The 13,504-nt window shown below is 47.2% G+C and overlaps 1 protein-coding gene across 1 annotated transcript in view; it reads left to right on the top strand.

The window, feature by feature from the left end:
- The window catches only part of EPHA2 (EPH receptor A2), a 61,686-nt gene that overhangs the window by 30,017 nt on the left and 18,165 nt on the right, over positions 1–13,504 (top strand). The window contains exons 4-10 of the mRNA XM_030222245.1: positions 4,619–4,774; positions 5,395–5,727; positions 6,967–7,091; positions 7,848–8,007; positions 10,099–10,198; positions 12,503–12,558; positions 13,133–13,258. Of these exons, the coding sequence (XP_030078105.1) occupies positions 4,619–4,774; positions 5,395–5,727; positions 6,967–7,091; positions 7,848–8,007; positions 10,099–10,198; positions 12,503–12,558; positions 13,133–13,258 (1,056 nt within the window). The remainder of the gene's footprint in view (positions 1–4,618; positions 4,775–5,394; positions 5,728–6,966; positions 7,092–7,847; positions 8,008–10,098; positions 10,199–12,502; positions 12,559–13,132; positions 13,259–13,504) is intronic.

The following is a 13,504-nucleotide window of genomic DNA, read 5'->3' as shown; positions in this document are numbered from 1 at the left end:
CTTAGATTTGCATAGCTGCGCTGGGTATGGGTACCTACATGTGGGTTGAACAGGAAGGGGAAAGGACTGGAGGACAGGTGTGAAAAGAGTTGAGAGGTGTGGGCTCCCTTGAACAAGGTGATTCAGAGGCTGCAGCTTTTACAGAAGCACCTGTTGGGATTTTGACACATTTCCAGAAAGTTCACTGTCCAAGAATAAACTTGTAAATTGGAATATTTCAAAGAAGAGAAAAAAAGTAACCTTTCAAATCCACTAAATCGGACCTGAGAAACAATGAAACGGCGTATTCACTGGGATCAGAGATCCTTGTTAACACATATTACATTTCAAAAGTCTCATATCTACACACTGTGCTGCGCTGGAGAAAAGGGAAAAATAGAATGTTTGGTATGATTAGGAAAGGAATGGAAAATTTAAAAACGAGGATGTTATAATGCCTTTGTATCGCTCCATGGTGCGACCACACCTCGAATACTGTGTTCAATTCTGGTCACCGCATTTCAAAGAAGATATAGTGGAATTAGAAAAGGTGCAGAGAAGGGTGACGAAAATGATAATGGGACGACTTTCCTATGAGGAAAGGCTAAAGTGGCTAGGGCTCTTCAGCTTGGAGAAAAAGGCAGCTGAGGGGAGATATGATAGAAGTCTATAAAATAATGAATGGAGTGGAGCAGGTAGACGTGAATCGATGTTTATTCTTTCCAAAATATACTAGGAATAGGGGGCACGTGATGAAGCTACAAACTAGTACATTAAAAAAAATCGGAGAAAATATTTCTTCACTCAATGTGTAATTATACTCTGGAATTTGTTGCCAGAGAATGTGGTAAAAGCAGTTAGTTAGCGGAGTTTAAAAGGGTTTGCGTATCTTCCTAAAAGAAAAGTCCATAAGTCATTATTGAAATGGACTTGGGGAAAATCCACTGCTTATTTCTGGGATAAATAGCAAATGTACTGTTTTGGGATCTTGCCAGGTACTTGTGAGCTGGATTGGCCACTGTTGGAAACAGGATACTGGGCTTGATGGACCTTCGGTCCGTCCCAGTATGGGAACACTTATGCACTTATAACCAGAGTAAAGGGAATTTCTCAGTGTCAGGATGTGCTGGAAACATTGTACCAACATATTCATGCAGTTGGAAAAATATTTAGGAGCCGGGAAATTATGAGAACATAAGCATTGCTGTACTGGGGCAGATCAAAGGTCCATCAAATCCAGTTTCCTGTTTCCAACAGTGGCCAATCCAGGTCACAAATATCTGGCAAGATCCCAAAAGAGTGGAAACAGATTTTATGCTGCTTATCCCAGGAATAAGCAGTGGATTTTCCTGTCCATCTTCATAATGGCTTACATAAGTATTTGTATCTAATATGTAAACCACAGAAAGGCAGTATATCAAATTCCTTCCCCTTTCCCCCTTCCTCCTATGGACTTTTCTTTTAGAAACTTATCCAACCCTTTTTTTTAAACCCTGCTAAGCTAACTGCTTTTGCCACATGTTGAGTGGTAAAATAATTTTCTCCGATTTTGTTTTAAATTTACTACTTAGTAGCTTTGAGTGCATCTTAGCCCTTGTATTTTTGGAAAGAGTAAACAAGCGATTCACCTCCACCCATTCTACTCCACTCGGTATTTTATAAACCTCTCATATCCTGTCTTTCATCTTTTCTCCAAGCTGAAGAGCCCTAATCTGTCTAGCCTTTCTTCATAGGGAAGTCATCCCATCCCCTTTATCATTTTCATCGCCCTTCTCTGTACTTTTTCTAATTCCGCTATATCTTTTTGAGATGCGACCAGAATTGCACACAGTATTCGAGGTGTGGTCGCACCATGGAACAATACAAAGACATTATAACCTTCTCCAGTTTTGTTCTCTATTCCTTTTAACATTCGCTTGGCTTTCTTGAATGCCGCTGTGCATTGAGCATTTTACTGTGTTTTCCTATATTTTCTTTTTTTTTTTTTTTTTTCAGGTTTTTTGGTTTGCATATTTTTCTTCCACTTTGCTCACTCTTTCCCACTTCCTTACCCCAGTCCCTGCCTTGCCACAACCTCTTTCCCCTCTCATCTGACAATCTCTGCGATGACAGCCTGGTGGCATGACGTCCTCTGTGGAGTCCAGCTATAGACACCAGGTGCCAGGGATCAGGTTCTAATCTTCCAGTCCACTAGATGTTTCCATCCAACATATGGTATCTTCGTCTGTGAAAAAACAAGGCAAACGTTCCACCAAATCCAACACAGAGGATAAAAAGAAAAGACAGGCGTAATAAGAAGATAAACAGTTTTCCAAAGGCTCCCAGAGATTTACACACGTGTGCCCGACATGGCCATGTTTCGCCTTGAAACGGCTGCGTCGGGGGCTAAATTACCAGCTGGTGGAAAATGTGTAATTGTGGAAACCTTTTGTTTTTCTCCTCTACGTTGGTATCTTGTGCCATCCTCCCCCCCCCCCCCCCCCCCCCTCCTGGATGCCAGGCAGTTTCTAGGCTTTCTCTTGGAAAATTTCCTTTTGCTGGTGAATCACCGGGGAGGAATGGAGAGGCCTCTTTTGTTCAGCAGCTCCGTCCCAGCGTTATCTAAGGGGAATATTTTTTTTTTCCTGTATGTGAAAACCAGGCGCAGGAGGACGGACGATGACCTATACTGATTTCGCCTTTCTCTCTATATCTTAAGCCAATGGTTTGCAACCCGGTCCTGGGGACATCCCAGCCAGTCAGGTTTTCAGGATATCCGCAATTATTTGTATGCATTGCCTCCTTGGTAGGTATATCTATCTCCTGCACAGTGGCGTTCCTAGGTGGGGGGGACGGTAGGTGCCGTCCGCCCCGGGTGCACGCCACTGGGAGGGTGCTGCGCGTGCCTGTCCTCCGTTCCATGCTTCTTCTCTGCCTCGGACCAGGTTACTTCCTGTTCCGAGGCAGAGAAGAAGCATTGAACAACGGAGGACAGGCGTGCACACGGGGGGGGGGGGGGGGGGGGGGTTCCTTCGCGGGAGGTGTCTTTTCGCCAGGGGGGGGGGGGCGCTGCACATCGGCGATCCGCCCCGGGTGTCAGCCCCCCTAGGAACGCCACTGCTCCTGCATTGCCATTGTAAATATCCTGAAAACCAGACTGGCCGGTTGTGCCCCCAGGACTGGGTCCAGAAGCCCTGCATTAAGCCCTCACTGTTTTCCTGGGGCTGCCCATTTGGTGGTAACAGAGTTGCACTGAAGAAATTGCCAGGATAAGAACCACTTGGCCCCCGCAATCTGCCTGTTTGTGCCCATCTCCTGGGCCATAATATTTATAGTTAGTTTGAAGTAGGACGTTCAGAAAGATCACCGGATGTGCCTGTATTTGTGTCTATCCTGTGCCTGCTTAAACTCTCACCTGCACTGGAAATCTGATCCACATCTCTGCCCCCTTGTTCTTAAGTTCCTCAGGAGGATGAGCTGATACGTCCTGCACTAGGTTACTGTGCAAAGAGCCCGCTGGGAATGAGTTTTCTGAGACCTGGCTGTATCCTCTGCCACCCTGAGCCCCTTTCCCTGTTTGTGCACAGTAGTGAAACATTTCTGAGCTCGGGATGGGGGGGGGGGGTGGATTTCTCCTGCTAATAAAAGATTTACTCCTGTAAAGTCCATGTGGGTGATAATAGTCCAGTACTAACCACAGAACTCTGCTCAGAAAAAGGCAGTAATAAGACCCCCCCCCCCCTCCGTTCCCGCCCCTCCTCCCAAAGGCTGGAGGGCTGAAAATAGAGACTCTGGGATTGACCTCCCGCCGCGCTCGCTCAGCTGGAGAAGTGCGCTGGGATGGATGGGATCAGGTGGGAACAGAAAAGGACCCCAAGTTGTCACAACAGGTGCTTCTTTTGCCCTAGGGGAGGAGGGGGGGCTGTGAGAAGATCCTGCTGAAACCCAACTCCTGCATTCAGACGCCAGCCTCCCCCCACCCCATGCTGGGCACCAGCTGCTACCTGCTGTCAGGTTAACTGGAAGGGCTTTATATTTAGAGAGAAACCACCCTCCCCTCCCCCCCCCCCCCCCCCCCCCCCCCCCGCTCTTCTCGGTCTGTTTAAGGTGACAGCAATCCTTTGTGTCCCCCTCCCGGGATGGGGGGGGGGGGCAGTGATTTGCTTTCAAGTCCGCTCTGTAACGCACATTCCTATTGGAGGAAAGGGATTTCGGATTCAGCTCTTGACGCATCCAGCTGTACCTTCTGTTTAGGGTCACATTTCATGACTTTGTAACCTCTGGGCAGTTATAGAGACCAGTCAGGGTGGGCAGATGGCAGTGGATTTAGCCAGAATTCGTAAAGGGATGTCTGAGGATACTAAGGATCAAGTACCTGCTTTTCTGTGGGGAAACTTTTCTGGCCCAAAAATTGCACACAGTTTTGGAAATTCATTGTTTGCTTCCCTCTGCATCACTCCAGCCCTGGGAATCACCTCTGGAAACTGGGGGTAAATTTCACCTGTACCATTGGTTTCTGGAAAGTTTCCCTCCCCAGGCTATGAAGCCCAGTGCAGTAGTTTACAGAGAGGGGCCTGGGACCCAGATTAGCTTATTCTGCAGGTAAGTGTCCCCTTGCTTCTGTCTGTGTCCTAACCCGGGTCCCCCTCTCTTCACGCAGCCTGTCCTGCTGGCTTCTTCAAGTCGGACATTTCTGGAAGCAGCTGTTCAGAATGTCCCCTGCACACCCGGCCCTCGTCCAAAGGTTCCGCCTTGTGCCCCTGTGAAGAAGGCTATTTTCGGGCCCCGGAGGATCCAGCCTCATTCCCCTGCACCCGTAAGTACCGTGGGATCTTTGAACGGGACCTGTTTAGTGGGTGGGGGTGGGGGGTGCTGCAAAGCTCTGTCCGAATTTGGACACTGATGTAAGGATTACCATCTGGTGATTCGTCTGGCTTTTGCCATAATTTCCTACTAGCTGCAGAATCCTGGTGGTGGGGGAGAGGGGTTTCCTTATTGAGAGAGGCCTGTATCATCTGTTGTTCTGTCATCCCGTGGTAGTGGGAAAGCCCTTCACTCTGTGTCCAGCTTTAAATCTAAAAAATGGTCCAGAGGCTTAGCATCCGAAGGGGTAGATTCATGGGTTAATTGAGTATGTGTGTGGGGGGGGGGGGGGGGGAGAGGGGGGCAGCGGCCTATGGAAAGAGCTGCCAACTGCTAGGCCACTGGTGAAGGATCTTTTATGCTGGCAGAGCTTGGGGATTCCCATTTGTTCAGGTATTTAGGAATCGCTGGGGGGGATGGGAACACAGAGAGAAAGGTGGGAGCAGGGGAAAGTTTTGTACTTCCCCTACTTTCTGCTCAGGCTCTCCACTCCCCCCGCCCCCCCCCCCCAAAAAAAAAATGTGAAGTCTGGCTATGCAACTGTTTTGGTTCCATGTTCTTTCTTTCATTCAGGCCCTCCGACTGCTCCCCGTGACCTCGTTGCTATCGGCCTTGGTGCCAGCGTGCACCTGCGCTGGTCTCCACCTCACAACACGGGAGGCCGGAAGGATGTTGTGTACAGTGTGGTGTGCGAACAGTGCCGGCCAGAGGTGGGGGAATGCCAGCCCTGTGATCCCGGTGTTCGATACTCAAATGGGCCTCAAGACCTGAAGGAAACTTCACTGAAGATCAGTGACCTGGAGCCATATGTTAACTATTCGTTTACCGTGGAAGCCAGGAACGGCGTGTCCTCCTTCAGCTCTGCTCGCAGCCTCAGCACTGTCAGCATCAGCGTTAATCAGACTGGTGAGAAACTCTACAGAATTCTTGTGGGGTCTGTGTAGACTGAACTCTTTCAGGGGGTTAGTACAGGAGACGGAGCAGGGCCAGCGGAACACGGTAAGCAGGGTATGCATGGCAGAGGGGCACCTCAAACTGCCACGCTTACCCACTGCACTGCTCTCCACTGGCCACTGCCGCCGGAAGTTTCGGCAACCATTTTATGGTGGTGGCAAAGCAGAGACAGAGTAGCGGCAGCGGGCAGGAAAGAGTGGGATTTTTTCCTGCCCCTGCAGCCGCAGAGGCCATTACATCACCAGGGTGGGCAGGCGGGGCCTTCAAGGTAGGACTGTAGTATGTGGGAAGGGAATGGTCACAGCGGTGACAACTGCGGCAGTGGGGGGGGGGGGGGGGAGGGGGAGGGTTTGGCACAGTATAAGACACTCATCACCAGAACAAAATATAAGAAAATCAATGGACTGCATTAGGGGCTTATAGCTCATTTAGTTATGTTTAAATGCATGAAAGAAAATATGCATTTTATTATTTTGACTTATGAAAACCATTTGTCCCTGAAACATGTTCAAAACAGAATGATCCATTTGTACAAAAGAGATGAGGTGAAGATGTGATTCCATGTGCCCCAATGAAAGGAGAGTTTTTAATTTTACTTCCAATCTTTATAACACCAGACTTCCCAAGGTAGACTACAACAGTTAAGATGAACCCATCAGTAAACAGGATATCCTCACGAATTTTGGCCATGTATTACTGTATTGTATAGAACAGTGTAGAAAAATGAGTATAAAATACAGCCTTTTAATGCTGTTTCTACCAGCTACATTAATTTTTTTTATCAGTTTTAGTGATATTCAATTTGATTTCATGATATTTATATCTACATATATATGGGAACCTTTCAAATATAAAGCTGTCAAGTAAAAACAAAAAACTTTTGTTCTTCACATTTTAAGGCACTGGGATGAAAAAGGGGTCAGATGGGAGAAGGAGGGAGGGAGAAGTGAGAAAGGAGATGCTGGACCAGAGGGGGGGGGGGGGGGGGGGGCAGAGACCCTGGCACCGGCCCTGAGGCGGAGAGGACTTTGTGATATTTACCATGGAAATTAGGAGATTGTACTGTGAGGCTGGTGCAGGGGGGTGTTATTAAAAAGTCTGCTTTACTCGGAGAAAACAAATTAATTAGAGTTTTCCGGAGGTAGCTAATGAGCAGGTGAAGTGTGACAACCTAACTCCTCTCTCTGACAGAACCCCCTAGAGTGACTGCCGTGAACTTGGACGACCGCAGCACCAACACCCTGAGCCTGTCCTGGATAGTCGTACCTCGACAGCACAGCCGCTTCTGGAAGTATGAAGTCACCTACAGAAAGAAGGTAGTATGAATTTTCTCACTGTGCGTTTTACTCTGTGCATGCACACGCAACCTGCGTTCACCAGCAGCTCCCTGCAGCAGAGCTCCACGCTGTGCATTTCACGCTGTGCATGCACACGCAAGCTCTTGTAACCAGCAGCTCCTTGTTAGTGAAGCTTCACACTGTGTGTTTCTGTCCTTTAACTGTTAGAAATCTGCCCTCCATATATCCACCTGGTAATTGGTGATTCCTCCGTGATGGAATTCCACACTGTGTGTTCCCCTACGTGTGCACATATGACCTTTTACTGACAAGAGTTCCACATTGCCTGTTTCTCTCCCCCCCCCCCGTATGTGTACATAATCCTTTATGATTGACAAGACTTTACTCATGGCATGCCAATCCAGGGTCCTAGGGGGAGTGAGGATTGCGAGTGCAACATTGTTCAGCCTTATTCCTGCCAAATATGCAGGGAATGAGAAAAGCACAGGGTACCTGCCTCTGTCACATTTTGTTCCCCAGAGCTTTGCTCTGTGCAAAGATTTTATGAGAATCAGGAATTAGCTGCAGTGTTACCTGGAGACAAAGTGAGCAGTTAACATTCCTGACATACTCTGGCAGGTAACTGGTTATTGTGGCCGACTGCTTGCTGGCTTGGCACATGAGCCTGAATCCATCTGCTTCCCCGTATGGTTTGTGTGCATTTCTCTGTAGTTTATGGTAGGGTTTTTTTTTACCTGTTAATCTTTAATAATATATATTTTTCTTTATTTAAAGAATGATGAGAACAGCTACTCTGTCCACCGCTGCGATGGGAATTCGGTGACTATCCCTAAGCTGGTGCCTGGGACAGTTTACGTGGTGCGTGTTCAGGCCCTGACGCAGGAGGGCCAGGGCGCTTCCAGCATAGAGCATGAGTTCGAGACCCTCCCTGAGAGTGAGTTCATTCTCTGAATGGCTTTCACAATTTTATTGGTTATTAACTGCTGGACTTCAAAGAGAGTTATTAAACACCTCCACACCAGGGGGGGGGGAGCTTGGGTACAAATTACATCACTTTTTCCCTCCCCCACCATATCCCAAAGAACAGGATGCAGCTCACCACAGAAATACATGCACTGCTTTCACTGGCCTGTAGATGTCGCTGAAGTGCAGTGCATAGGTTGGAAGGACCATAGTTTTGGCCACCTGCTGACAGTTTTAGCCTCTTATCTCCCACTGGCCACAGAAAAGCATAAGAACTTGGACACGTGTCCTTGCTGTCATAAGAGGATCTGGTTTTGATTCCTGGCTCAGGTCTTTCCCTCGGGGGGGGGGGGGGGGGTGGCTGCTATGGAAGCAGTGCTCACAGACCCTGGGGAAAGGAATCCCAGGCAACGTGCAGCGGTACTGCTTCGTAGAGTTAAGGGCCTCAGCTGAGAACAGACAGAGGAGGATATAATACAGGGAAAAACTGCGCAGGATGTCAGATGAAGGCTGGTGGCAACATAGTGAAATACAGGCTGGAAACTTGGAGGATGAGGAAGAGGTTTACAAACTCAAAGAATAGTTAAGCTCTGGAACTCGTTGCCGGTGGATGTAGTATCAGTGGTTAGCTTATCTAGGTTTAAAAAAAAGGTTTGGACAAGTTCATGGAAGAAAAGTCCATAGTCTGCTATTGAGACGGACATGGGGAAGCCACTTTGTCCCTGAAATCAGAACATAAGAATAGCCATACTGGATCAGACCAGTGGCCCATCCAGCCCAGTATCCTGCTTCCAACAGTGGCCAATCCAGGTCACAAGTACCTGGCAGAAACCCAGATAGTAGCAACATTCCGTGCTACCAACCCCGGGGCAAGCAGTGGCTTTTCCCAGGTCCACCTCAATAAGACTATGGACTTTTCCTCCAGGAATTTGTCCAAAACGTTTTTTAAACCCAGCTGTGCTAACTGCTGTTACCACCTCCTCCAGCAAAGAGTTCCAGAGCTTAACTATTTGTTGAGTGAAAAAATATTTCCTCCTATTTGTTTTAAAAGTATTTTCATGTAACTTCCTCAAGTGTCCCCTAGTCTTTGTACTTTTGGAACGAGTAAAAAAATCGATTTACTTCTACTCGTTCTACACCACTCAGGATTTTGTAGACCTCAATCACGTCTCCCCTCATCCTTCTCTTTTCCAAGCTGAAAAGCTCTAATCTCTTTAGTCTTTCCTCACATGAGAGCAGTTCAATCCCCTCTATTGTTTTGGTCGCTCTTCTTTGAACCTTTTCTAATTCCGCTATATCTTTTTTGAGATACGGCGACCAGAATTGAACGCAGTACTCAAGGTGAGGTCCCACCATGGAACAATACAGAGGCACATTATTATTCTTGGTCTTATTTTTCATAAATGTTGCTACTATTTGGGTTTCTGCCAGAAATAGATAGATATAAGGAAGAACGAGAAACTTTTCACCAGTCTTCCTTAGACCAGAACAATGAGGGGGGCAAGTCCAAAGCTCAGCAGAAGCTAATTAAAGAAAAAGGCTCAACGCGCAAGAACCCTCCCCCCCCCCCCCCCGACTATTCATTCCAAATTTTTCAAGAACTTCATCGGCGCCTGAAGTGCTGGAGGGGGGGGGGGGGGGGGGGGGAACTGCTGCCAGGGGCTGCGTTGGGCTGGTGGTAGCTCTAGGTTGCCACACGGCAACCTTTTAGTAAAAGGGCTTCCAAGCTGGATGTTAACACTGATTAATATCCTCAGATCAATAAAGGCTGTTCTAGGGAGAAAATAAAGCAAAACTGTCTACATAAAACATAGGTTCTTTCTCTTGGGTTGTCAGTGACATCAGGGTACGTCCGAACTTCTTTTTTTTCTACAAAACATAAGTTGCGCGTTTTGAAAAAAGTCGCATCACCACATTTAGGTCTTGTTGGTAATACAAGCGACACCAGTACGGTTGCACTCTCAGCAGTACAAAGACCCCCTCCCCCCTTGCGGGTTGCTTTGAGGGTGGGACTGGGTAGTGGGTTTTTCCCAAGCTCACGATCTTTCCTATTGTTCTATAGTCCCAGATCCAATGAGTGGAGCGGCCGTGATCGGAGGATCGATCGCAGGAGTGGTTTTACTCATCCTACTGCTGTCCGTGGTTTTTTATATCCATCGCAGGTAAGCAGAGCCCTCTGTTCAGGGCACATTAGCTCTAATACTATTTGACATTTCTAAAGCGCTACTAGGGTTACGCAGCGCTGTACAATATAACATAGAAGGACAGTCCCTGCTCTGAGAGCTTACAACCTAATGGACAAATGTACAGACAATCAAGTAGTGGCTGTCAAATAGGGGCAGTCTAGGTTCCTTGAGAGGTATCAGGTTAGGTGCCGAAGGCAACATTGAAGAGGTGGGCTTTGAGCAAGGATTTGAAGATGGGTAGGGAGGGGGCTTGGCGTAGGGCCTCAGGAAGTTGATTCCGCGCATAGGGTGAGGTGAGGCAAAATGGGAGGAGCCTGGAGTTGGCGGTGGTGGAGAAGGGTACTGAGAGGAGGGATTTGTCCTGTGAGCGGAGGTTTCGGGCGGGAACGTAAGGGGAGATGAGGGTGGAGAGGTAATGAGGGGCAGCAGACTGAGTGCATTTGTAGGTGAGAAGGAGAAGCTTGAACTGTATGCGGTATCTGATCGGAAGCCAGTGAAGCGACCTGAGGAGAGGGGTGATATGAGTATATCGGTTCAGGCGGAATATAAGACGTGCAGCAGAGTTCTGAATGGATACCCACCCCTCAGCTGGCTTTTCCCGTATTGCTTCCTCTTTGGATAAAGAATACGGTTAGTGTCTTGGCCCACAGCTAATATTAAATTAAAGCAAGCAGTGCGGTCAGTATTTCTTTTGAAACTCTTTATCCAGAGTTCAGTGCTGTGTATCCGGGAACGGAGCTGATGCTAGCGTTATTTGGATGATGATAGATAATAACTCGGATAACCAAGGACAGTTTTTTTTATTGCTGGCCTGAGTTACCCACCAGTCTGTGCCCCAGACCGTTCGACACTCTCCGGATAGCACCGGAGCAGCCTGAAATAACTTCCAGTGGCATTATGTAGACGGTACCACTGAAAATCCACGGAACCCCACAGTCCGTGGCACTAGAACTACATTTAAATATAGAGTCCGGAAAACGTAATGTGACGTGGTTTTATTGGACTGATTCACTTCGTGACGAGCTTCTGGGAACTGACTTAGTCTCTTCCTCCCTGGGGTCAGAACTAAATGAGCAAGACTTTACAGATATGTGCTTTGTTTGAAAATTGCATGCTAAGTTAAGAGGGATTTTAAGATATTTAGAGTGAAATGCTTAAAATAAATGTGGAAAATGTGCCTGTTTTTCATGTTGAAAACATTTTTATTGAATTAAACGCATCACATATCAACTATAGAAGACTTAGAACGGGCAACATTGCAAGATACCTACTCCTCAAATCACCTTTCTCCGCCTTCCCCCCCTCCCCTACAATCCTCTCGACACACGTAATAACCATTGGAGAGGGGGTCTTGTTTCTTATGATCTTTTTTCATTTCATTTGAGTATTTAGATACTGCTTAGACCTAAGTGGTTTACAGTTTCGTTTTACAGGTGCTGGGACTGTCTCTAGAGAGCTCACAGTCTAGAAAGTACATTGTACTACTGTTGTACCTGGGGCAACAGAGGGTTAAGTGACTTGCCCAGGTCACACGGAGCTGCAGCAGGAATTGAGCCCGGTTCCCCAAGATCTCAACCCACTATTGGCCATCGGGCAGCAGTGGGGAATCGAACCCAGTTCCCCACATCCACAACCCGCTACACTAACCATTAGGACAGACCTCCCTTCTCCAACTAAGCCCTTTCTCAACCTGCGTCCCTTCTCCTTCCACCCCCCCCCCCCCAATGTATCTATTTTATGCATAACTTAATATAGGCAACGTCAACACCTAGAATGTTTGCACATTTAAATGTTTGAACTCGCGGGCAAACACACGTGTCCACGCTGTATTTTGTAAAATGTGTGGAGACATTGCAAATGCAGCCCTGGAACACAGCGCGTAGTGTGTATGTGTAAGGACACACCTTGTTGCCCGTGTCCGTACTTAATACGTTCATACTGAATGAGTTTATTTTTATTTACAGTGACGCAGCCATTTTATACTGGCGAAACATGGCCATGTCGGGCATTTCAACCTAGTAGTAAAAACTGTGTTTTTTTACGAGGTCTGCCTTGTTTTATCTTCCATATTGACCCAAATGGTTACATCTATGGTGACCCTTTGAGTCTGACTTACTCATCAGAGAGAGCACAATTAAATCCTCAGTACGTAGATGTCCCCTGATACGTATGTGACTGGGGGATGTGTTAGGGCAGTGAGGGTGCAGGATATTGGCTTGCGTTGCTTGTGTTCCTCTTTCTGCCGTGCTTGAAAAGGTTTCCTTTATTCCTCCTTCACAGGAAACGAGGTTCTCGAGCTCGGCAGTCTTCAGAAGATGTTTATTTCTCTAAGTCTGGTAAGTCGAATATTTCATACTATTTCACGGTAGTTTTATCGTTAGGTTTCAAATTACTGTTTTCAAGTTTACCTCATTTATTGTATTTATCTTTATTCTTGGTTATTTTACTATTGTTTATGCTGTTAACAAAATTGTAAGTTTTATGTTAAACTGGACCTGCTGTACACCGCCTGCCTTGGTGAATCTCTTTATAAAGTCGGTTAATAAATCCCAATAAATAAATAAACTTCCCTGCTACAGCCTGTTCTGACCCATTTTTTAAAACTCTTTGTCTTCTTACTGTATTTTCCCTCATGCTTTCATCCTATTCTGTTAAATTTGTAGACAGTTCTTTTGCCCCCCCCAGACAGCCTTTCTCGACCCCCCCCTTTGTTGCATTGCAAAGAATAGAAAGAACAAATCTATCGCTATGTCGTGGTCCATGATGAGACTATACAGAGGTTGGATATGTTATGTAGGGAACAGGGTTGGAGTAGAATGCTGGAATGTGATTGGCTTATTTTGACCTCATTCCTAACCCCCACCCCCTTCTTTTTAATAACCGTCCACACCTTCCCCCTTTCCTTTGCAGAACAACTGAAGCCACTAAAGACCTACGTCGACCCCCACACCTATGAAGACCCCAATCAGGCTGTGCTGAAGTTCACAGTCGAGATCCCGCCATCTTGCGTGTTGCAACAGAAAGTCATCGGGGCAGGTGAGGCCACTACGCCTTCTACTGTAGTCCAGGCTGATGATAGCAGGAAGTCGTGTAATGTGTCTGGACAGTTATTGAGCAGTTAGAGCCGTGAGCCCAAGCTCAGTGCACTGTTTCTAACACTAACGTGTAACCCAAAGGTTTTGCTCTGCAACAGTGGTGGTCCTAGGTCTGTAGCCACCAAGGGCGTATTGCCGCTGCGCACCCTCCTCCCCTGGCGCAGTGGTTCCACCCTTCGGTTGCACG

This window comes from Microcaecilia unicolor, chromosome 13 (assembly GCF_901765095.1).
Source record: "Microcaecilia unicolor chromosome 13, aMicUni1.1, whole genome shotgun sequence".
Lineage (NCBI taxonomy): Eukaryota > Metazoa > Chordata > Amphibia > Gymnophiona > Siphonopidae > Microcaecilia > Microcaecilia unicolor.
Note: the sequence above shows the minus strand (reverse complement) of the source record. Positions and strands in the feature narration are given on the sequence as shown.